General features: G+C 39.6%; 1 protein-coding gene across 1 annotated transcript in view; it reads left to right on the top strand.

Moving 5' to 3' along the window:
• LRP2 (LDL receptor related protein 2) overlaps positions 1–24,807 on the top strand; it is a 180,528-nt gene that overhangs the window by 110,582 nt on the left and 45,139 nt on the right. Inside the window, exons 36-50 of the mRNA XM_072961113.1 lie at positions 1,165–1,378; positions 2,707–2,943; positions 4,203–4,391; positions 6,223–7,143; positions 7,276–7,441; positions 8,093–8,251; positions 9,263–9,549; positions 10,241–10,444; positions 11,254–11,496; positions 13,886–14,011; positions 15,142–15,261; positions 17,645–17,776; positions 19,206–19,407; positions 22,822–23,117; positions 24,128–24,644. Of these exons, the coding sequence (XP_072817214.1) occupies positions 1,165–1,378; positions 2,707–2,943; positions 4,203–4,391; positions 6,223–7,143; positions 7,276–7,441; positions 8,093–8,251; positions 9,263–9,549; positions 10,241–10,444; positions 11,254–11,496; positions 13,886–14,011; positions 15,142–15,261; positions 17,645–17,776; positions 19,206–19,407; positions 22,822–23,117; positions 24,128–24,644 (4,013 nt within the window). The remainder of the gene's footprint in view (positions 1–1,164; positions 1,379–2,706; positions 2,944–4,202; positions 4,392–6,222; positions 7,144–7,275; positions 7,442–8,092; positions 8,252–9,262; positions 9,550–10,240; positions 10,445–11,253; positions 11,497–13,885; positions 14,012–15,141; positions 15,262–17,644; positions 17,777–19,205; positions 19,408–22,821; positions 23,118–24,127; positions 24,645–24,807) is intronic.

Below are 24,807 nucleotides of genomic sequence, written 5' to 3'. Positions count from 1 at the left end.
CTTCCTATTTCCACGTCTGCTCTGCCGTTCTGAGTCTGTGAGCTGATTAGTGGTAAGACTCTTCATCCTTTCTCCTAGCTAGAACCCTCATCTTTCTCCTTCACACTAATAACCACATCCTTATTTAATCATCACAAAATCCTGTCAGTGGGTTCCCTGTCTCTTTTCTCAGGTCCAGCCTTTTTCTGCCACCTCCATCATCCTGAGCCACTTCTCTCTGGCCTTGACTAGCGCATGCCTTCCACACATGAACCTGCTTTCATGATGGAGGCATATTGTCTTTATAAAACCACAAGGAACAAGTTTGATCACTGCTCACCCTGGAACCCTGCCCCAGAGAAGTAGCTCCAAACACTTCAGCCAAGCATGGTCAGCTAATCTGGTCCTGTTCACTCCCTCAACAACTCCCTCAAAGCTTATCTTCCCTGTGCTCTACCCTTCCAAAAGCTCTGTCAGTTTCTAGAGCATAACCTACTCTTGGAACTGCTGGGTTCCCTTGTCCGGGGAGGCCGTGAGCCAGACCCCATTTGTCTCTCTTGCCAGCGCTCAGCTCAGATCCAGGCCCGGAGGAGGTGCTTGAGACAAGTTTCTGGAATGAAATCAAACCAGCTCTGTCTCCATTTTGTTTTTCTTTCTGAGCAGACTACTTATCATTCCCCCTTAGAAATTTCATTCTTGAGTTCTTTCCTAGTTCTCCAGAGTCCTTTTGGCTAAGGCTTGTTACTGTGCAGATACACTAGCCCTCCCTTCTGCCCCATCCTGTCTTGCTGTCTTCTGTGGGTGTGAGCACGTTTCCTTCACTGTTGGTGAAGATGTTAAACACAGGGCCAGTTAGCCCTTGGTTAGACATTATGTGTGTGTCCTTGAGCAGAACATCACATGCAGGGGTCAGTCCCTCTCTCTCCACCATGCCAGATGAGAAAGTTGATTGACTTACTTGGACTTCAGCTTCATTCTCAGTAAAATGAGCACAATGACATTTGTCTGACCTACTGCTCAGCGTCAATGTGACTATCAAATATAGTCGGGAATAGATATGAAACATCCCTGTAAGGGACAGAGTGCTGTATACATGGGAGGCATTATTATTAAAAGAATAGTAGTTTTAAACATTTCTCTCATTTCACCATGAACCAGTCAATAATGAAAATTCTGATCTTTCAGATTGAAAGAGGAAATGTGGATGGTACAAATCGAATGATCCTGGTAAACCATCTTTCCCACCCCTGGGGAATTGCTGTCCATGGCCCCTTCCTTTATTATACTGATGATCAGTATGAGGTCATTGAAAGAGTTGACAAGGCCACTGGCGCCAACAAAATAGTCCTGAGAAATAATATCCCAAATCTCAGGGGCCTTCGAATTTATCAAAGACATGGTGAGTATTTGTCACGGAAACATATACATCCATGGGTATACAATGTATAGTTATACATCTACACGCTTAACATGTCCACTTACACACAAACCCATGTCCATACACATGCATGCAAATTGAAATGATTGCAAAATATTTAAAAAGTGATAACCATATCTTAAGCATGGCTAATTGTAAAATGATTATAAATCAATAAAAAATGTTTAAAAAAAAATAAAATTTGTAAGAAAAAAAAAAGCATGGCTAAATGTCAAAGACTAACCTAGCATCTGAAAGTCCAGGTTGACTTCAGGGTAAACTTATTCCCATTCTTTCCCCAGCACTTTAAACTCTTTACTTTGCTTTTGCTTTATAGTGCTTCCTGACATGTTACCTGTGTCTTTGTTGTCTGGGTTCCTCATTAAAATGTAACCTCCATAAGGACAGGTATTTTTCCTGTCTCGTTTCTTACTCTCTACCCTGTCACTAGGATACTTACTGGCACATTGAAAGTGCTCAGTAAATATTTGTTGGATACCTGCTGGGGAAGTGTTTAACATGATAGAATTTTAAAATTTATATTAATTAATTAGTTCGCTTATTTATTTATTTGTTTGTTTGTTTGTTTAGTGGACCAGGGGCTGAATCCAGGACCCTGTCCATGCTAAGCATGTGCTCTACCAACTGAGCTATGCCCACCCCCCCCTTTTTTTTAATTTTAAAAGAAATACTCTTGTTGCCTTTCTCAGCAGATTTTTTTCAGAGAGAATCTAACTCTTGATTTGCCCCTTTAAATTAGCATTATGATCTGGAGATTATTTTTATAGCTTTGACATATTTTAAAGCTTTTAGTCTCTAAGCAAAGATTATCAAATAATTTGTTTGCTGACCTATAACCTAGGTTTGTCACTTGGTATTTATTTTTATTGCCTGTGAAAAAAACTTCTCTTATTTAATATACTTGAAATCAAATGCCCATCACATTGTTGATCATGTAATTAAAATTGATAGAGGTTTAAATACCAGTACATAGGTCAAGAGGGGCAAAAAAAAAAAAAGTAGGATTTGTAGCCAGCCTCCCTAATTCCTCTAATTCTTGCATGATTTGAGGAAGAAAAACAGTTGATATATGAACCGTGTAACTATTATATAGTTGTGGTCCTGTTTTAATACCTTTATGTATTAGTTGTATAAGCTCTAGTCTCTCCAATATTGCTTTTAGGTTAACTCAGATTCCATGTTTTTTTATTAACTTTTATAATGATCTATGTGGTGACCCACTTTTAAAATTTGACGGAGTGGCAAGTAGGTGGAGTGAAAAGTTACAGACTGTTTTTGATTTCATTTAGACTCTGAATCCTCAAATGGCTGTAGCAATAACGTGAACCCCTGTCAGCAGATTTGCCTGCCTGTGCCAGGAAGACTGTTCTCATGTGCCTGTGCCACCGGATTTAAACTCAATCCTGATAATCGGACCTGCTCTCCATATCACTCTTTCATTGTTGTTTCCATGCTGTCTGCAATCAGAGGCTTTAGCTTGGAATTGTCAGATCATGCAGAAGCCATGGTGCCAGTGGCAGGCAGAGGTATGCTGACTCCATTATAAGTCATATTCGGCTCCGTCTGGTTCCATGTTGAAATTCTTGGTGCTGTAAAGCATTTCTCTATGTTTGGGTTCAGCCCATCAGGAAGCTTGTTCATCCTGCTTGATGGCCATGTTCACATGTCCTTATGACTCATCTCTGTTTTCTTATATCAAGAAAGTCATGGATCTAAATTACCATCTTATCCATATATTATAAAAAGCAATACTTTTTTCACCCAACTCTTAACATTTCAACACATTCGAGCCTTCAGTCTTCCTGAGTGTGTTTGTGTGTATATAAGTACATTTTGAATGGACTTTTTGAAGATATATTGCCGATATCATGATGCTTCACCCCTATTTACTTTAGCATGCAGCTTGAAGGGCATTAGCATCTAATATTCATCTTTTTCCTGTTGGCTGCAGAATACTTTTATTGCTGTTGTTTTGTTCAAACTAAGATCAAATTGATTCATGCATTGTATTTGGAATATCTCCTTTCTTTTAATCTGTAGTAGTCACCCCAGTTTTTTGTTATGACAGTGATTTTTTGAAGTGACAAACCTATTGTCTTTTAGAATCTCATACTGAGGATGTCTCCAGTATTTCCTCATAGTGTCATTTGACCTGTCATTCAATTTATACCCTGCATTTCCCATGAAATGAAAGTTAAGTGTAATTGCTTGATTAGATTGGGGTTGGACACACTTGGCAAGAATACGTCATAGATGAAACTGTGTATTGGATACAGAATCTCATTAGGAAGAACACAGTGTCACCTTGCCCCCCTCTTTAATAATTTATTATCATGTGGATAATAATTTAAAAAAAAATTCAGTGTAGAATCATTTAGCATAATTACTCTTTGGATGCTCCAGTTGATCCATTTTGGCCAGAGAGAACCTCTTGAAGTGGCTGCCTGTATTCTTCTGACATGATCTCATTAGTGTTGGAGTGCTTTCTTGCTTCTTGGTCCAGTAAATACGTTCCAGGCTCACCTTGTACCTTCCCTTCCCAAACCTATAATGAGCCATTTCTCCCAGGAGCCAGTGCTCTTTATTGTAGGAAGTGGTTTTTAGAAACTAAGATCTAGGGATAGGTATGCTCATTGCAACTGGGAAACAAATAGTTCTATTTTGTAAAGGGGGCATGGTCAGAGTAGGGGGGTTGGGAATGAGGGTTTGAGAGGAAGGGCAGACATTTAAAAGTTCTAAATTAAGCTAGAGCATTGTTTAATGATCTTTTCTTAACATGTTCCAGAGCGAAATGCACTGCACGTGGATGTGGATGTATCTTCTGGCTTTATTTATTGGTGTGATTTTAGCAACTCTGTGTCATCTAATAATGCAATCCGTAGAATCAAGCCAGATGGGTCTAGTTTTACCAACATCATTACAGATGGGATCGGAGAAAATGGAGTCCGGGGTATTGCAGTGGATTGGGTAGCAGGTGGGTAAGCCAAATAGTGATTTTATTAAAAAGCCCTTTTGTGTTTGCGTCACTGTCTTATTTATGCTATAAAGTTAGCCTAACGTGTTACAGATCTGTTTTTCTAGGAGTTTTATTGAGATTCTTTAAGATAAGTTGAATTGCACTTTTATAATAAACTCACAGACTTGTGTCTGTTAATGATAATGTTTCCTTTGACAGATTCATGATAGTTTATCTCATTTTCTTCTATTATTAACAGAATCAGAACTGTAGGCAAAATGTTTAGAAATATTAAATTATGTGGGTTTGTTTATTTCACACTTAGATTAGCATCTAATTTTCTAAACTAGAAATGTCTAAATTTTCAAAGAGGAAGAGATATCAAAACATGACATAAGCCATGAAATAGCAATCATTTATTTTAAAGCTGAGCAATTTTAGCTGCTGAGCTCTTAGTTGCTTTCTCATGTTAATGTATGAAAACTGTCTAGATCATTAGGCACTTTCTCTATTGTATTTATATTGAAATGCCTGATCTAATATTGCATTAACTTAGTTGTATTGATTCATATATTTAATTTCGAATTACCACTCATTTTTAATGATACACTGAAAAACAAATGCATTAAATGTGTTATAACTTTTAGAATATAATCCCATCATATCAATAGGTATCATTGTGTGTTATGAAGTTTGGTAAATAGTTATCACTTAGAAATATTACAACATTATGAAAACCTATATACTATAATAATGGTTTATTGCAAATAGCAAACATGGTTAGATAAGGCTTTAAATGGCTTCCTAAATTCCATTCCTGATTACAGACTTACTACATTATTTCTGAGAGTGTAGATAAAACAGAGGTCAACAGTCTATGACCTGTCAGCCACATGCAGCCCACTGCTTATTTTGTAAGTAAGGTTTTGCTGGAGTACAGCAATGCCCATTCTTTTATGTGCTGTCTATGGTTGCTTTAATGTTACAGTGGCAGAGCTGAGTACTTGTGAAAGAAACCGTATACTCTGCAAAGCCTAAAATATCTCCTATCTTCTGGCCCTCTAGAGAACTTTGCCAACCCTAGATTTACTGTTTGGTGTATAAATATATTTCAACTAGAGATAGTTAATGAAAAGGGTAGTAGATCAGTAACATATTACATCTTGACTCAGTTTCTCTAGAGCTGTTTGAGTCATATATGGGAACAAAATGGATGTGTCTTAGTACAGTAGACTTTTGACTACATGGAATCAATATGGACTCCTTCTCTAGTCATTATACTGCCTTCACACCATGGTCTTTTTATTCTAGTATTTACGTTGTTCTATAATGCCCAAGGGCAAATGGACTTTTGGTGACTTTAGAAGATCCTTGGGATGAAAACATCTGTACTAGTTAGAATGACTAAGAATAGACCTCATGTTAATGCTAAACACAAAGAGCATTTGATGGCACAGATAACAACCTCAGATATTGCTGGCTCTCTCTCTCTGCTCTTTTCACCACGTTGGAGTAGAAGGTGTGCCAGGACAATGAGTCTTTGAAGATATAGGTGAACATTCAGGTAGAAGAGGAAGGACATTGTGAAAAACACACCTTGCAGTAGAAAGTGGGTGATGATGTTTACTATGAATTCTGATCTGCTTTAGAAGCTAAAGAGAGGCACATTAAATTTGAAGAAACAACCTACTCAGTTCCTAAGAGTAAAAATTTATTTTTCTAAGCCTAAATTCAGATATTCATTTATCATCTTGGGCAATGTATACTGAACCAAACCTCAGTCTTACAAAAGGTATGTTCTTCCTTCTTGATTTTCCATTCATCAGCCTGCCTTTTTATTTTCCTACAGGAAATCTTTATTTCACCAATGCTTTCAGGTCTGAAACATTGATAGAAGTTCTAAGGATCAATACCACCCTCCGCCGTGTTCTCCTTAAAACCACAGTGGATATGCCCAGGCATATCGTTGTAGACCCCAAGAACAGATACCTCTTCTGGGCCGACTATGGGCAAAACCCAAAGATTGAACGTTCTTATCTTGACTGTACCAATAGAACTGTGCTTGTGTCAGAGGGCATTGCCACACCACGGGGCTTGGCATTGGACCATAGCAGTGGCTATGTTTATTGGGTTGATGATGCTTTAGATGTAATTGCAAGAGTCAGCATCGAAGGAGGGGAATCTCAAGTGATTCGTTTTGGCGGCCGTTACCCAACTCCTTATGCCATCACCGTATTTGGAAATTCTATCATATGGGTGGACAGGAATTTGAAAAAAATCTTCCAAGCTAGCAAGGAGCCACATAACACAGATCCACCAACAGTGATAAGGGACAATATCAATTGGCTAAGAGATGTGACCATCTTTGATCAGCGTGTCCAGCCCCGGTCACCAGCAGAGGTCAACAACAACCCTTGCTTGCAAAATAATGGAGGATGCGTCCATTTCTGCTTTGCTTTGCCTGAATTGCACACCCCACAATGTGGCTGTGCCTTTGGGATCCTGCAGGGTGATGGCAGAAGCTGTGCCATTTCACCAGAAAACTTCCTCATCTTTGCCCTGGATAGTTCCTTGAGGAGCTTACACTTTGACCCTGAAGACTATAGCCTACCTTTCACAGAAATCAGTGTGGAAAGAAGGGCTGTGGCACTAGACTATGACAGCATAGATAACAGAATCTACTTCACACAATTTTTAAGGTCTGGAAAAGGCCAGATTTCCTATGTCAACCTGAATTCAGGGAGCATTTCTTCCACTGTTGTTGCTTCAGGTAAGAGCACTCTAAGTGTAGCTTATCTTGGAAGTAGACACAATGGGATCGACATACATGGATGACCCAGGGATTCTAAAGTGCATATTGAGACTCTAACTCCTTTTTGTGTGTTTGTTGATGTATGTCCAGACTTAGGGAGTCCTGATGGCATTGCCTTTGACTGGATCAATAGAAGAATTTACTACAGTGACTACACCAACCAGTCGATTCAGTCCATGGCCACGGATGGGTCTAAGCGCACTGTGATAGCCCGAGTTGAAAGGCCAAGAGCAATTGTGTTAGATCCTTGCCAAGGGTATGACATGGTCTGCTTATTTCTGTAGGGAGTGGAGTTTGAAATTATTTTGTGTTCATAGAAAGCCAGTGTTTCGCGGGCTTATAAAACTACAGCTACAGGTTCAAGGGTGAAAGAGCATGAGAGACTCTACCCGGGAACTCCCGTTCCTTCTGCTAGGAAGATTGGCAGCATACTAGGGAATCAATGCTCTGACTCAATAAATCCTTACTGGGCAAGTTCTATGGGTGGGAGTGGAGTGGGTTTCATTTGCCATGTTAATGTCAACTTACAGTTAAAGAATGCTGCTGTTCCTTTTTTTTTTTTTTTGGAGCATAAAGGATGATTGATTTTTAACATTTTTTTAATTGAGTTATAGTCATTTTACAATGTTGTGTCAAATACCAGTGTAGAGCACAGTTTTTCAATTATACATAAATACAAAATAGAAACAGACCATAGACATAGAATACAAACTTGTGGTTGCCAAGGGGGCGGGGAGTGGGGAGGGACAGACTGGGATTTCAAAATGTAAAATAGATAAATAAGATTTTACTGTATAGCACAGGGAAATATATACAAGATCTTGTGGTAGTTTGCTGCTGTTCCTTCTTAAGGAAAAAGGATTGTGAGTTTCCTTGTGGTGAATTATGACTCCTTTTGGATCACTAGGTACATGTACTGGGCCGACTGGGGTACTAATGCCCAAATTGAAAGAGCCACACTGGCAGGAAACTTCCGGCAATCTGTGGTGAACACTGACCTGGTCTGGCCCAACGGGCTCACTCTGGACTATGAAGAAGGCTTTCTCTACTGGACAGATGCCAATCTGTACGTGTCTTTGGTTATTCCCATGGGTGCCGATGAGAAGATTTCTTCCTTCCACTTAAATAAAAAGGGACATAAAAGAAGGATTCCCATAATGTGGTGAAAATATAATATGCCAGATAAAAGTGGCCAAAACGTGGAATCAGTTTCAGGAACTATGTTCTAGCTTGGTGACTATACCTGTAAAAACTGATCTGCATCGTAAGATTGAATATTTGTGAACTGAAAGGCATCTAAGGATGAATTACTTGAGTTACAACTATACTCAACTATAGTTAAAAATTTACAGGCCCCATGTAACTACCATAAAATATGAATGACTTTTACATGCACACTGATAGTAAGTTTTCTCTGGGCTGTAGCATTCGGTGTCTCAAAAAAATATTTTCCTTTGGTCTTTGTCTTTTAGTCACCTTCTCAAAAAAATTCTTTCTTCTTGTGCCAGCATCTACTCAGTCAATTTCATGGTGTTTTCCTTATAAACTCCTGTCAGCTCTAATTTTGTATGTAACTCTCCAAATACTCCTGAAATTACTCACATTCCAATCATCCTCATGGTTGAAGAGATGAGATGATTTTGTTTATTATGACTGGTGTCTATAGGTAAATACCTCAAGGTAAATGACAAATAGAAAGTCGTTAGAGGAGTGGGAAGGGAAAAGTTATTCACATTTTATTGAGTGATTACTATGTGCTAAACACCAAGTTCTATGCATGACATGTATTATTTCATAATACTCTCTTGTTTTGAATGTCAGCCTGGTTCCTTCTGTAGGATTGCCTGTGGGTTACATTAATATTTGGAAATCAATGATGTATCCAGGCCATTGTTTGATAAGCAGGTTAAGTTCTCCCACTGCCAGAAAAAAACATTTCTTGCTGCCATATGTTTCACTTGGAAAGAAAGTTAGGGGCTTATGTAAAGCCATGGGTGGGCCCAGGCATTGGGTGCCAATTGAGGAACTTATTCTTTCTGGTTTTGAGAGTTTTTTTTTTTTTCCATCTTTGTTTTAGGAAGAAGATTGAGCGCTGCACTGTAACAGGCATGGAGCGGGAGGTCATTGTCAGCAGAGTTGATTTTCCTTTTGGCTTGACTGTCTACGGCCAGTATATTTACTGGACTGACTGGAGCTCTCAAAAAATTTACAGAGCTAACAAATATGATGGGTCAAGTCTGACCGCAATGACCACGAGTCTTCCCTCCCTGCCTAAGGGTATTTGCGCTGTCGTGAAGGACCAACAGCAGTGTCACAATCCTTGCAGTCAGTTTAATGGGGGCTGCAGCAATATTTGTGCACCAGGTAAGGCATTGGCCGTGAAGGTAGAATCGTGGAGAATAATGATAATGATGACAACCAGTAGCGAAGGCTGAAGGAGTATTCCGCTCTCACGGGAGAAAAAAAATTCTCTTTGATTTCAAGAGTAACTGATAAAATCAATTTCAGGATCTGTATGTTGAGAGGAAGACTTTGAAAGGTTTCTTTTCTACTCTATATTGCGTCTTCTTACAATGGCATTTTTAAGTTAAGCTTGATGGAGGTAGAAAGTAAGATGGGGGTTTGGCTGCTGCACCTCAGGTCTTGAATCGGAATTTCATCGATAAGCCTCCTTCCACTTAGGAGGTACTCTATAGTTTGGAATATTGCTGATGGTGTTTTAGAGTGTGATGTGACCTTCACAGTGTGTTCTATGGAGAACAACAAATTCATAGGAAGAAGTATCTTTTGATACTGTTGCTTTGCAGATTTTGCTGAGAAGGGAGAATCATTGCTAATGTTTCAGTGAAGACAAGAGATCGTTGTTTAAAGATTAGGGTGAACTTATTAGAAATCAGTGGTGGTTCTTATTGACAGAAAACTGACTCGGAACAGTTTCCATGGCTCATCTAATAACACATTCAGTATAGAAGCTGTTACCAGTGCTATTCTGGAGGAGAAATATGAGTTCTTGCTATATAAATCTTTTGCTTTTTCTGTGCCTACCTTTCTTCAGGTCCAAATGGTCCCGAGTGCCAGTGTCCACAAGTGGGCCGATGGTACCTGGCCAACAACAACAAGTACTGCATCCCGGACAATGGCACAAGGTGTGATAGTTCCAAGTTCACCTGCCTCAGTGGGAACTGCATCCCACAGCAGTTGAAATGTAATGACATTGATGACTGTGGTGACAGCAGTGATGAGCTGGAAACTCTCTGTGGTGAGTTGGACAATTGGAGCTTTGGTTAGCACCTAACGATGTACCAAGTGCTTGGTCCTTTGGGGACTGAAAAACATTTAAACTGATGCACTTTGCTTAAATCGCATGTGAGCTGATTTATATGCTGTGAAGCGGTGTATGATGCTTTCATAGGAAGTACCTCTGTAGTGGTTCAGAGCCATGGTGCTGGGTGCCATTCAATCTGTATAGCCCTGAGAAAGTCGCTTAGCCTCGCTGGGCCTCAGACATCTCATCTGTGAGATGGTGCTGTCACTAGGGTTTTTGTGAGGAGTAAGAGAAACCATATATGAAAACCACAGCGCAGGGCTTGGTGACGTAGCATGGGACTAAGGGCTCACAAAGGTGATTGTTATCATTTTATTAATTTTCATAGCAGAAGGATCATTCATTCAATAATTGTATTGAAATTACTTCCAATATTCAGAATTAGGAAGGCCTGAAGTTAGTTACCTTTTTCTAGTCTGTAGAGGGGCTAGAATTTCCCCAGAGAAATTGTGTTTGCACGCTTAATGTGATTGAGATAAACTTGTAAACTGAGATGGGAGAGAAAGTGACTTTGTGATTTGCTTAAAACATTTCATTTGCTAAAACCAAGCATACAACATATTTGCTTAATCTAAGTAATTTAAAGTGTCATCTCACTTTGCATGCAGTGCGTTTTGCAGCTGTTTTTTTTGCCTTGGAAGGTAAACCCAAAGTGTCTTATTTTATTTGATTGTATCTTTTTAGAAAATAGGACAACGGTTTATTCCAGAAGCTTCTTCAGTTTTTTTTTTTCCTTCCCTTAGCGTTTCACACCTGCCCTTCGACATCCTTCACCTGTGCCAATGGGCGATGTGTCCAGTATAGTTACCGCTGTGATCACTACAATGACTGTGGTGACAACAGTGATGAGGCAGGGTGCCTGTTCAGGGCTTGTAACGAAACCTCGGAATTTGCTTGCCATAATGGAAAGTGCATCCCTCTTCAGTTTGTCTGCGATGGTATAGACCACTGCCATGATAATAATACTTCAGATGAGAAAAATTGCTGTAAGTTTGTCTTCAGTACTTATTGTGCTTTGGTCTTGAAGTCTTAGAGCACAGGAGATGAAATTTTTATGTAATGACAAAAGATTTCTGAGAAAAAAACCCATACTATTCATCTAAAACATAAATTTCATTGTAATACAGTCTACTAAGTGATTTTTAAAAACAAGTCTACCTAGTATTTGAATTATTCACCTAAATTTATGGATCCATGCAACCATTGACTTTTAACCGTAAATATTTTATGCTTAGTTTACATATCTGATTGGTTTAAAGCTTTGCCAATCATTACCACCGAAAATTATTATATAAATGTGTTGTGGCTAATGTTTGTTGTGCAAAAAGCTGTATGGTATGTTGTTGACTGAAATGATTTGTCTCTTTAGTTTTTCTGGTAAATTGCCTTTTAGTGAATTCATTTTTCCAAAATTTCTGGGATTTGCACTTAAGTATCTTGGGAAGACAAAAGAGCAGAGTGTGAGCCCAAGTGTATTTTCAGTTTGGGTAGACTGATATGCTCTGCTGCTTTTGTAGGTAGTAACACACAATATTCAGTTATTTATTTTTTAATGGAGGTGCTGAGGATTGTACCCAGGACCACGTGCGTGCTAAGCACACACTTTACCACTGAGCTGTACCCTCCCCCCAAAACACAGTATTTGAGTGTGCTTTTTTTAATCAACAAGTGGCCAATCTGTTTCATCCATCTCCCCCAACTTTTTTTCTGAGTATTTTAAAGCAACTCCTAGACATGCACGTCACTGATCAAGACATTCTGAAAAACAACTACCATGCCAGCATTAACAGAATCAACAATACTTAGTATCATTGAGTACTCAGTCCATCTTCAAATTTTATCACTTAAAACACGTCAATTATTGCTCTGTTCAAATTAGGATTCAGACAAGGTCTACACATTGATTTAGACTAGAATTTAGACCTAGAGGTTTGATTACATTAGACTCGATTCTTTGGGCAAGAGCACTTCACAGGTGGAGCTGTGTATTTCCTGTTGTAGCAAATAGTGAAGCACATGCTTGATTTTTCCCTTTTAGGTGAAGATGAAGTAAATTAGTGGATTTACAAGTCAGTCTGAGTCTTCCCATAAGAAGTTCCCATCAACCTTTCACCCAGTGGTTTTGGCATCCCTGGGTGGTTGTTCCATAAATGCATTATTTCCTTAAGGGTTACCAAATAGGCATTTAAAACTTTGACTATTCCTTCCACACTCATTAACTGAAGTCCCATAAAGAAGAAATTTCCCTTATCAACTCTTTTGTTACCCTAAAATACAATTCTGCAGGGTAAATGTCTAATACCTTCCCTATAGTTGTCAGTTTTCAGAGTAATGACTTGATGACCAGTGAGTACTAAGTTTTTGATTGTAGTGGACAGAGCTATGAAATACAATTTTTAAGGAAAAATTTATATTGGTATTTTCCATTTTAATTTGAGATAACAGGTTTTTCACCTTTTAGATTTTATAATCATGTCTCTTATGCTTAAAATCTTGGTTTCTAATAAGTGACATTAGCATAGTCATTTACTTGCTTTATTCTATAGTAATTTAAAAATGCCTATCATAGTTTCAAAATAACCACACAAATGTAATTAAAAATTTTAGGTCCTTCCTGTTCTTCGATTATTTCCCACTAGGGATGTGCAGTCATTTGTTACTGTTTCCAAATTTTAGGAATTGCTTTCCTATATTCATTTTTTATTCTATTCTTTTTAGTTATACAAAATAATGTGCAGTGTTTTATAATCAAAATTATACAAGGTACATTCACGAAAGTCTTTGATATTTGTCCTCCCAACCCTGCTGCCTCTGTAATCTTCTCAACCTGTTCATAGAGCTGATAATTTTCGTTAGTTTATCTTTTTGTTGCTGTTGCTTTTCATGTTAGCATTTCTCTCTTGCTATACACACACACACACTCACATCGTCATTTTTCTTACACAAAAGATAGCCTATTGTTCTGCTTTCTTACTGTTCATATATCCTGGAGATCATACCTTCATTTCTTATCATTTTAGGGAGATCTTCTTCATTCCTTTTTATAGCTCCATATTACTCCATGCTGTGGAAATGCCATAATTTATTTAACCCAGAGTGGGGAGTCTTGCTGAGGCTATTCAACAATGAAAACAGGCAATTTAAACTACAAAGCAGCCCCCATTCTCCTCCATGATCTCAGTGTCACCTGGAAATATCTCTTTTTACTATAGAATCCATGGCATCACGTAAGTGTCATGGATCATACCTCTGTGATAGCTTAGTACATCCTTCCCTCCTGGTGGTTTGATTCTGCAGTACATCTCTTAGTGTGACCATATATGATACATGTGTGGTGGGTGTGTTCTAAATGTTTATCTGGTTGTCTTTTTCAAGCTCATCGCACTTGCCAGTCCGGATATGTAAATTGTCTGAATTCAAGTGTGTGTATTCCTCATACTTTCTTATGTGATGGAGACAATGACTGTGGAGATATGAGTGATGAAAACCCCATTTTCTGTGGTAAGATACACCTGCTTCTCTTTCTGTGCTTCCAGGGATGCACATCTTGAACTCATACAGAGACACATGGCCTGGTTATTTGGGCTAATTTCAATTTGTCCTCTCAAATTGACCTTGTAAGTAGAGGCAGTAGGCAGTTACTTTAGGATGTGCTTGGAGGGCATAAGAAGCCCCTTCTCTCTGCTCCCTGGCTGGACACCTGACTCTAAATATTTCTTCCGGAAACCAGCTCTGCTGCCTAACCTGCTACAATTGAAGGCCTTTTGTCTTCAGGAACTCCAGGCAGAGCTTGCACATTAAGCCCTCATATTTACACTTAATAGGTTTATAGTAGCCGTTAGTAACTGAAAGAATTTTCTGTCTTTTTCATATGTTTGACTTTCAGAAGCCTTTATTTCATATTTAGCAATTTGCTTCAATCAAATAATTTCCTGTGTTTATAGTTCAAATTAAAAGACCATTCTAAGCTAACTCTGAGATTATTCCTATAAATAGATGTGTACTTTAAGAATTTAGTAATTGTCACCAAGCCAGGCTACAGTCCAAGAGCAGGAGTCAGTTGTAAAAATAGTAGCAAGAGGAAGCAGAAAATCTAGAAAACACATCAGACCAGAACTACCTAATATTATGCAACAAAAGCATCAATGTTCACATGTAGGCAGAGTCATTTACTCAAATTACAAGGATGAATAAGAGCAGAACTTCGCTCATTCCCTAGAACAATGGTCTAACATGGCTAAAAGTTTGTAGGATGAATTCAGATATGGTCATATTGTTTTTTGCTTTTCAGTATAATTTATTTTATGTTATGGTAGAAAATACAGAACCAAGTCTTCTTTTGTATGTAATTTCTGATGGTACATATCAAAAATGTAGTCTTTTGGTGTTGCCAACATATACCATTTATTTTTGGATTTCTGGAATTTAGGGAAAAAATCTGGAAAACCGGAGCAGTGTTGCTCTCCCATACTCTTCCCCCCTGACAGAGCACTTAGACAAAAACTCATTTCCCAGGCCTCACTATTCCTTTCTTGGTAGCAGTTATCCAGTTCAGAGATAATAGATTAGAAAGACCGATAGGAACAAGCCTGTGTGTTGCTTACGGGTTTTATCTTCTCTCCCTCCTCCAGTCTCTGAGACGTGCAACAACAATGAATTCCACTGCGCATCTGGGCCCTGTATTCCTAGCTTTTGGTATTGTGATAAAGAAAGAGATTGTTCTGATGGCTCTGATGAACCTGCCACTTGTGGTAAGAGAGTGAGCAAACATGAAAAGCACTGGGATGCAGCTGGACACCCTCTTGCAGCTGCTTGAGATACAGACTCTGGTCCTGACCACTGAATGTGTGCACTGCCTGCTCCTCCTCTCAGCTGAAATGCTGAGACCACTCAGCAGACAGTCACGAGAAACCTGGGGCACTGGGAGGGTTGCTGGGCAGGATGTGGAGGTTGCTGATTGATGTGGATAAAAAGAGAGTATGTGGGTGATGAACCTCCTACCTGCCTGGCTTATAGAACTCAACTAGTGATAATTGACTCTGAATTGGAATTTTGAAATTTGGCCAAGTTCTGACCCCTAAGACTGGGAGGAGCCAAAAGTGGTTGAAATATCATAAATGTGGAGAAGGGGCATATTAGGAGCACATAGTTCTTCCTGTTCTGTCTGTGTGCCAGCTTAGGAGGTAAGGTCTCCCGGCCATCTGAGCTTCCTGAGATGGTGGTTGTATTCCTGGAGGCAGTTGTGTATTGTTTATGTTTGAAGGCTGCTGTTTTCCTTTGCAAGTCCCAATCTATATCCATACACAATCTTTCTTTTTTACATAAAAAGGTACAGTATTCTACATTGTTGTTTTCTCTGTCAATAAATCACACTGCTGTATAGGGGTCAGCAAACTATGACCATGGACTAGCTGCCTGTCTTTATAAATCAAGTTTCACTAGAATGTAGCCACATCCTGGCTATGGCTGCTTTTGTGCTGTGAAGGCAGTGTCAGGTAGGTGCGACAGAGATCATGCGGCCTGTAAGCCTAAAATGCTATTTGGTTAAGAGAAGGTTTGCTGTCCCCTGTTATAAAGTCTTTATACTGCTGGTTAGTGGCTGTATAATATTCCATTGAGTGGTTATATTATCATTAACTGGCTCTATTTTAAATTTTTTTTACTGTATTATAAATATCACCACAGTAAGTACCATGATATATAAAACTTTTTTTTCTGGAGGGGCATTTTCTAAAGGCCATTGGTCTAATTTTGCAGCTGAATTCAGACTATTTTCTATTCCTATTTTCTCTCTGCTTCAAACTCTGTGACTAATAGAGAGTAGTATTTAAAGCTCTTTGCCAAGTTATTTTTCCCCAATGCTGAGAGTTTTGTAGAAAACAAAGGACACATAGAATTTTGAGGATTCATAAAGGAAACAATTAACAACTGTTAGTGGGTAGAATAGTCGTAGAGATTGGTTTAGATGTGTGAACTATTGGTTCAAATATATGAAGAATAAATATAGTTTCCAAACTTCTCCATGGGAACCAAAGTCATAGTAATAGCAATTAGTAATAGCTGTTTGACATATTTAAATAAAATAAATGCAGGATCTAATATGAATGCATTCTCATAATATGCAGAGGTATTAATTAACATACAGTGCTGTGTAAGTTTAAGGTAGATAGCATAATGATTTACATACGTCATGAAATGATTACCACAATAAGTTTAGTGAACATCCAATCCACATATAACATTTTAAAGAAAGAATAGGATGTGTACAAAAGAGTAAAATCCTGCCTGGGGGTTGTAGGTATAGCTCAGTGGTAGAGCACGTGCTTAGCGTGCACGAGGTCCTGGGTTCAACCCCCAGAATCTCCATCAAAAAAAAGGGTAGTATCCCCATTTCTTCACCCTTCTCCAATCCCCTCACTCCCCAGACATAATCATTATTACGTGTGAATTCTTCTTTTTTTATATATGCATCCTAACATGTGGTTTTTAAAACACTAATGGGACCTTACTATTTATATTTTTCTGCAGTTTGCCCCCCACTTTGTTTTTTGAGCTTAACAACATCTTGTCAGCATGTTAGAAAATACAGCTCTACCTCATTTCTTTGCATGTTGAATATTGCTTTAAAGTATCATGTTCCATGTGTTTTTATCCCTTTCCTGACTGAAGGTCATTTAGGTTGTTTCCATTTTTTTCACTGAGACGTAATGCTGGAATGAACGTCCTTTTAAAAACTTTTTCCTGCATATATGGAAAGATTCTTACAGGCTAGGTTTCTAGGAGTAGTGTTCCTGTGTGATGGGGATATGTTTCTTCAAAAGACTGTATCGATACACACTCCTTTCTCACCAGCTTATGAAGGTCATGTTTTTCCTTATTATCATTCCTTCTTGTTATTATTCTACTGTATTTTTAATATTTAGCATTTAATTTTCTTTTGCCCTTGGCTAATTTTCAGGAGTCTCTGGGTTTATGGACATATGACAACTTGATTAGTTGAACAGGGACATGTGGGGATGTGATTAAAGAATTCTAATTGGTGTTCTAGACAGCCCATGCTATCGTAGGCTTCTCTCAAGATTTCTGGACTACAAATCACTCTTCTCACCAAGAGTGCTTTTTATCTTTTTGCAGAGTATTCTGAGATAACATGCTCAAGTGATGAATTCAAGTGTGACAGTAACAGGTGCATCCAAATAGAGTGGGTCTGTGATGGTGATAATGACTGTGGGGACATGAGTGATGAGGACGAAAGACACCACTGTGGTAAGTGAAACCAGTTAATTCCTCTGCAGCATCACATTCCAGGGAAACTCAGCAGACTTTTTTTTTTTTTTTTGTCGTTGGAGAGTATGGTTGTCAGACAGATTCCTCTTTAACTGAATGCATGTGGACAGAATGTTGTCTTTGTTTTCACTCAGGAATGTTTGATATCATCCACTTAATGCTTTAAAATGATGAAAAACTATTTTAATGTTTGTTTTTCTCTGTAATATTTAGATAATGGAAATAATGTCCTACATTTCTAGAGCGGATAAAGAGAACTCAGTTAGCCTCTCTTTTTTGGGGGGGGGGGTTTAAAACATTTTTCTTCCTATGGAAGTACAGTTAGTTACAATGTATCAATTTCTGGTGTACTGCACAGTGTCACAGTCATGTATTCACACACATTTGTTTTCCTGTTTATTTGCCACTCTTAATGGCAGCTTTAATAATGTACCTCCAGTTTCACCTGTTACCTTAGAGCTGTTTGGGGGAGGAGGCAGGGGGAGGATTATTCCTTTTAAGTGAATTATGGAAAAGACTGTTTTCCATTACCAACAGAACTTAGAACTATCAGCTGAGGTGTTCTTAGAAGAAAGTCTTTTCATGCTAGACTAATAAAAGCAATGTCTCCGTGATCGTTACCTCCTGTGTCCCTGGCTTTGGTGGCAGTCCATAGTTCCACATATACTCTATGAAATGGGTGGTTGGCAGCTGCACATACATGGGCTATCGCATGTGCTTTCCCCCCATATCACCAAGACCCCCTTCCTTTTGTTTCCTATTCACCCACAAAGAGATTGAATAGAACACTTGTACTTCATTCTGCAGGCTTTAATGATTATATGATAGCATCTTAGCTCTTTCCTAATAGTATCATGGTTTCTAACTCTTAGTGATGTGAGTTCCTCCCAGATACCTACCTTTTTAGAAAGCCATAACTTTTTAGAAAATCCTATGACTTTGAGCTGTCTAGTCAACCTTCAATTTTTCTCATCTGTAGAACTAGCATAAAAATGCCTGTCTCACATTGTGTTTGTGTAATTATACTTTGTAAACTAAAAAAAGTTACCAAAAGGAAGGGATGTTTGGTATCCAGTTACTAAGAGGTGCATCATTTTCTATAGCCCTGAGGGAAAAATATGATCTTGCATTAATTTTATGGAAAACTGAGTGAGGTGTTTTATTATCTTTATTTTTACTTCTGAAAAAATTCCAAGGTCCAAAGCAATTAAAACACAAGTTTTGGAGGTATTTTTATTATGACCTATTATTGTAACCATGTGATTTGTCTGCGTATTTCCCCCTCATTTTCTCTCATCCCTCAAAGTGTTATGTAACATAAAGCGAAGACAAATAATGGTTCAGAATGAATCTGACCGCTAGACCGAGCTCTTGTGTGGTTTCTGATTCTCGTGTGGTTTGGTTTCAGAGAATCACAGCTGCTCCAGTTCCGAGTTTCACTGTGTAAATAGTGTGCCCCCATCCAGGAGGTGCATTCCTCAGTCTTGGGTTTGTGATGGCGATGCCGATTGCTCTGACGCCTATGATGAGCACCAGAACTGCACCAGAAGAACCTGCTCTGCAAACGAATTCACCTGCACTAATGGACTGTGTGTCCCGGACTGGTTCAGGTAAACCGGGGATTAAATGATTTACCAACAGACCTCCAATGTCCATGAGGCAGGACTTACTTATCCATTAGGCATGGTGCACAGTGCCTGGGCCCATGGTACTTTTTGTGGACTATGAAAATGTTTAGATTTCTTTTAAAATCAAAGGAAAAAAGGAGAAAATTTAGGTCAAAGGAAGTATTTTAAAACCAAATAATATATCTGCCTTTATACCAATATGATCATTAAATATGATTTTAATTATTTTTATGGAGGAAGGGTCCCATGAAGGCAAAGACACCTAGGGTCCATGAAAGTTATAATGTGACCTTGCACAGAGGGCCAGAGAGATGAGTGAAGTGGGCTTGATATTAAAAAATTCTTTCTTGAGGCAGGTGACCCTCTTGGTCTCCCACTTGGAGGCACGGGTACAGGAAATAATTCATTCTCTTTTCTCTGCTAGCAGCAAAATAACAGTGCAAGCATGGTAATGAATGGAGATTGGCACTAAGGCTTGGTGTCAGTGAGACAGCAGAGACAGGCAGGTGAGGTGACCTGAGAGCATGTGCTCCAGCTGAGAGATGCAAACACTAGTCAGCATCATTCGTTTTGAGAGAAATTGGGAATCTGGATTTTTCATCAGAGTATTTTTCTGATTTTAAATGCTGGAAACAAATTTTTAAAAAATTTGAGAGTACTGTGTCAATGTCAGACAGGTTCAGCTCACAGGCTTCTGGTTCTAGGACCTCTCCTGTAATTCTCTGTTGGTTGATCTCTTATCACTTTCTCCAAATGGGCCATTCCAAAAGGTTTATCCTTTTTTTCAGTGCCCCAACGTTGTGCTATCCGCACCTAGCAAATTTTTGTATATAGAAGGAAACAGAGAAGGAAAATGATGTGTAGGTTTTAATCCTGATGGACTAGCAGAATACTGAGAGAATTACCAAAAGCTGGGGAGTCCAGAAGGGAGCTCAAGGTGGAAGGTGAGTGTAGGGCTCCCTGAAGTGAAAGTGTGTATTAGACATTTGGACACGTGAAACTGGAGCCAAGAAGAGATATTGCATGTGCCAAGGACTGGGATGGTAAAGGACACACATGTTTATTGAGAGCAGCTGTCAGCTTAAGTACGCTTGGGAATGAGATGGAAAAAATGCATGACCAGGCACAAGGTCAGAGCAGCCGAGCTTCTGGGACCATCTGCTTTGAGGTAGGCAGTCCCCCAGTGGGCCCCAACGTCCTGCTGGAATACTGTGTGGTGCAGAATTGTGTGTTCAAGAAAGGGGTCCTGAGGAAACCAGGAAAGGGTCAGGCTGCATGAGGAGCAGGGACTTGGCATTGTGACTGAAGAATTGTAGGGATTAAAGGAGTGAATAAATGTCTTCTAGAAAGCCGACTTACGTAGGATGACTCATGTTCCTTCAAGGACCCAGCAGACATTGCTGGGAGGTGGTGATTTGAACATTAAAACCCTGAAGATGTTCGGAGACAGAAGGAACTCCTTATGTAGTGAAGTTACATTTAAATGTGCTTTGTCTGTTTGTAACTCATATGGATGAGATCATCGATGTTTAATTTTTGTTGATGAAAGTGAATAAACTTTATCTATATATTCTCCCTCTTTCCTTGAGAGTCCTACTATGCTATACTGCTCTTTGGTTCTTCAGAATTTAGGAAATATTTAATACCAGCAGTCTTAGATATATTCTGAAAACTTAGGTGCAGGATCTAGGGAATAGCATTAAGTTTGGTCTTGATTTTGATCAGACTCTAGATTATCTCACTACTCCCTTTCTGAGCTTTCTAAACGCTGCTTTCATTATTTCTCTGCTCTCACAGCTGACTTACCCCTGCCCCATCAGACTTAACTAACTTCGCTCATCTTTTCTTTCTTTCACTCCCTCCCTCACTTCCCTCCCTCACTCTCTCCCCTCCCTCACTCTCTCCTTTCTTCTCTCTTTTCTCTCTCTCTCTCATTCTCCCCGACCCCATGAGCTTTCTCAGATGCTTTTGCCAAGGTCTATGGCAGAAGAGAAAAAATGGTATATATCTGAAACCTGAAATATAGGATTTTAAATTTCTCCAAACTCTGTTTGCCTGGAATGCTGTTAAGCACGCTATTAACCTGCTCCCTCTTGCTGCCTGGCAGAATGTGTGCTTCCCCATTTTGGTACAGGGGATCATTTCTCCTATTGACTTTGTTTCTCTTGGCTCTTTACTGATGCTGCTGAAGAACCTGGTTAAGACTGGATTGTGAGCAGCTTGCTGGAATACTGACCCACAGTTGTGTCTAAAAACATGGTGACTTGCTGGCCTAAGTGACTCTTTTTCCCTCTTGTGTTGAATCTAAAGTAGACAAAAGGAAGCATTGTTGTCTCATGTCATTTGGAGATGAGTTAAACAGCTACCAGGAGACTGAATGGGACTGAACCAGCCTGCTTTGTTTGCACCCTTCTTTACAGTTTCATGCACATATTTTGGCCTAAATCAGATTGAGAGTGCCCAGGTTGTGGACGGCATTGCTGACTGGCAGCACTGACCATAGATCAGTTGTTCAGTTGACTGTATTCAGCTTTGGTACCTTAATGTTCTGCCTCTAGATCCTAAGCCCTCCAACATAAATTCTTTTATGAATGGCAAACATTAGCTTTGCCAAGCCTCATCCAAGCTTTCTTTATACTGATACTTGAGTTTTGTAACTGTCAGTGGGACCCCCTTCAGTAATCATGATTCTCACGGGCTCTTGGAATATTGTGGAAAAGGAAGACCAGTCTGGCTCACAGAATTTCAGGAGACTATCTTGTGCTCCTGGTGCCTAGGAATATTAGGGCCCCAAATAGCTTCTAGGACTATAAAATGCCTTCTTCCATTACCAGTATTCCATACTAACCTACTTCTCTCCTTCCCATCACTGTAACCACTGACATCTCATGGTAGGTGGCAGGAGTATTATAAGGAAAGATGGAAGACATGGGGCTGTCAATGTAAACATTACTCCAATTGGAAGACAGCATTTTCACCTGGGTACAGGCACTTGTAGCATAAGGCTGCCCAGGATATTGGCTGGGCCCAGAAACTGTCTCATTATCTGATGAGCAGATCTGATGAGCACCAAAAATGTAAACGTTGTGTTTAATTAATTTGTCAACTGAAGAAAAAAAATGAATGCAATTATTTTGAATAGTTCTAGGCCTACATTTCCCATGGTGGCAACCAGCACCTGGGGAAGTTGTATGGAATGCTAAATATTAGATTCTTCTAGAGCTAAAGATGGGTGGGATAGATGAAGATTCTAGGGTAGAGGGGACTAAGGTCATTGGTGATTTTGTTGAAATGGATGACCTGGCATTCAGTTAGGAGAGGAAGCAAAGCCCCAAGTGGGTTGGTTGAGACTTGTTGTCAACATCTTCAAGAGTGGTGCTGGGTCTCCTAACACAGGTGTGACCGGCGCAATGACTGTGGCGACTACAGTGACGAGAGGGACTGCACGTACGCTACCTGCGATGAGCACCAATTTACCTGTCAAAATGGGCTCTGCATTAGTAAGGCCTACTTCTGCGATGGGGAGAATGACTGTGGAGACGACTCTGATGAGCTGGAGCACCTCTGCCACACCCCAGAGACCACGTGTCCCCCTCACCAGTTCAGGTGTGACAACGGGCACTGCATCGAGATGGTGAAAGTCTGCAACCAACTAGATGACTGTTTAGACAACAGTGATGAGAAAGGATGTGGTGAGTCTAACAGAAGATCTGGGAAAAGGAAAACAGGGAGCCTGAATGTGGGTTCTCAACCCTTTATGATTTATCGGGACTTCACAGTTGGTCCTCTAAGTAGAACATTGCCAGAAAATTCCTCTTGCTTGTCCATCAAAAGGCAAGGATTTCTTGGTATGTAAGGTTAGTCACAAACATTTTTGGATTAATTCATCAGTTAGGCAGTTGTCACAGAGAACAAGAAATGAACAAATTCAGGCCTTCAGTGTCTAACAGCAGACAGTGTGAATTCTCTTTGAACTCTCATGATGACTTCTTGCCTGAACTGCCCTTCTGCTAGGATTCCTTAGCCTGTGCTTAATTTTCATCCTTAGGTGAATGCCCCAAGCCCCACAAGGAAACCAGTGTCGAATTTATAAAATATAGAATTCTTAACAAAGTTCTCCCTACTTTGTAGATAGTTTTTGGTTGAGCATGGCCATGTGTCACAGAACCAGCCAGACATACCCCCTGGGGTGCTGGGTGGCTCATCCCATTTGTGAGAATCAAAGGAGCACATGTCTCCCAGCTCCATGTTCAGTGACATCACACCTGGAGCCTGAAATTGGCCATGGTGTGAGTCGTTGCACCACCAAAATGGAGGACGCTACAGATCTGAGCATTTTGCCCCCCAGAGGCTTGTTTTCCTAGCACACCACCTTGTAGGTTCTTCTGTTCTTTTCTCCTCTGTACTACTCTTTTACTTTTAAATTTATCGACTAAAGAAGATTGCCAGGAATAGGATTAGAAGTCAAACTTGTTGGCTGTATTAATTGTTAAAACCACTGGTGAAGGATCAAGCTGGGAGGAAGTTGAATAAGAGTGACTTTTGACTAATGTCTAGCCTTTAGAAATCCTTTCTTATCTGTCTTCTTTTAGCGTGATTCCTCAAGAATTGGGTCTGTCCAATGGGCAGGTTGACTTTGGACTATTATGGTGGGTCCATTTCTGACATTTTAGGTTCTCTGATAACTGTCTTTTACCTACAGGTGTTAACGAGTGCAATGATGCTTCGCTCAGTGACTGCGACCAAAACTGCACAGACACCTTAACCAGCTTCTATTGCTCCTGTAAGCTTGGTTACAGGCTGCTGCCTGACAAGCGGACTTGTGTTGATATTGATGAATGCAAGGACACACCCTTTGTCTGTAGCCAGGAGTGTGAGAACACCTTGGGCTCTTACATCTGCAAGTGTGCCCCAGGCTACATCCGCGAACCAGATGGAAAGAGCTGCCGGCAGAACAGCAACATCGAGCCCTATCTCATTTTTAGCAACCGTTACTATTTGAGAAATCTAACCATAGATGGGTCTCTTTACTCCCTCATTTTGCAAGGACTGGGTAATGCTGTGGCAGTGGATTTTGACCGAGTAGAAAAGAGATTGTACTGGCTTGATATAGAGAACAAAGTCATTGAGAGAATGTTTCTGAATAAGACAAACAGGGAGACAGTCATAAAGCACAATCTACCAGGTACAGAAAGTCTGGCTGTCGACTGGGTTACCAGGTAAGAAAATGCTGAGGAGCTTTTTCAAAGTTTAAAAGTTTTTTGTTTTTCAGAAAATATTCTAACCATGTTTTCATTTTAATAGGGAACTGATCTTTTCAACTGGGGTTAATAGGTAGATACATTTTAATGCTTCTGCATGTTTTTTTTTTTCCTCTTCTGA

This window comes from Vicugna pacos, chromosome 5 (genome assembly GCF_048564905.1).
Source record: "Vicugna pacos chromosome 5, VicPac4, whole genome shotgun sequence".
NCBI classification, from domain to species: domain Eukaryota; kingdom Metazoa; phylum Chordata; class Mammalia; order Artiodactyla; family Camelidae; genus Vicugna; species Vicugna pacos.
Note: the sequence above shows the minus strand (reverse complement) of the source record. Positions and strands in the feature narration are given on the sequence as shown.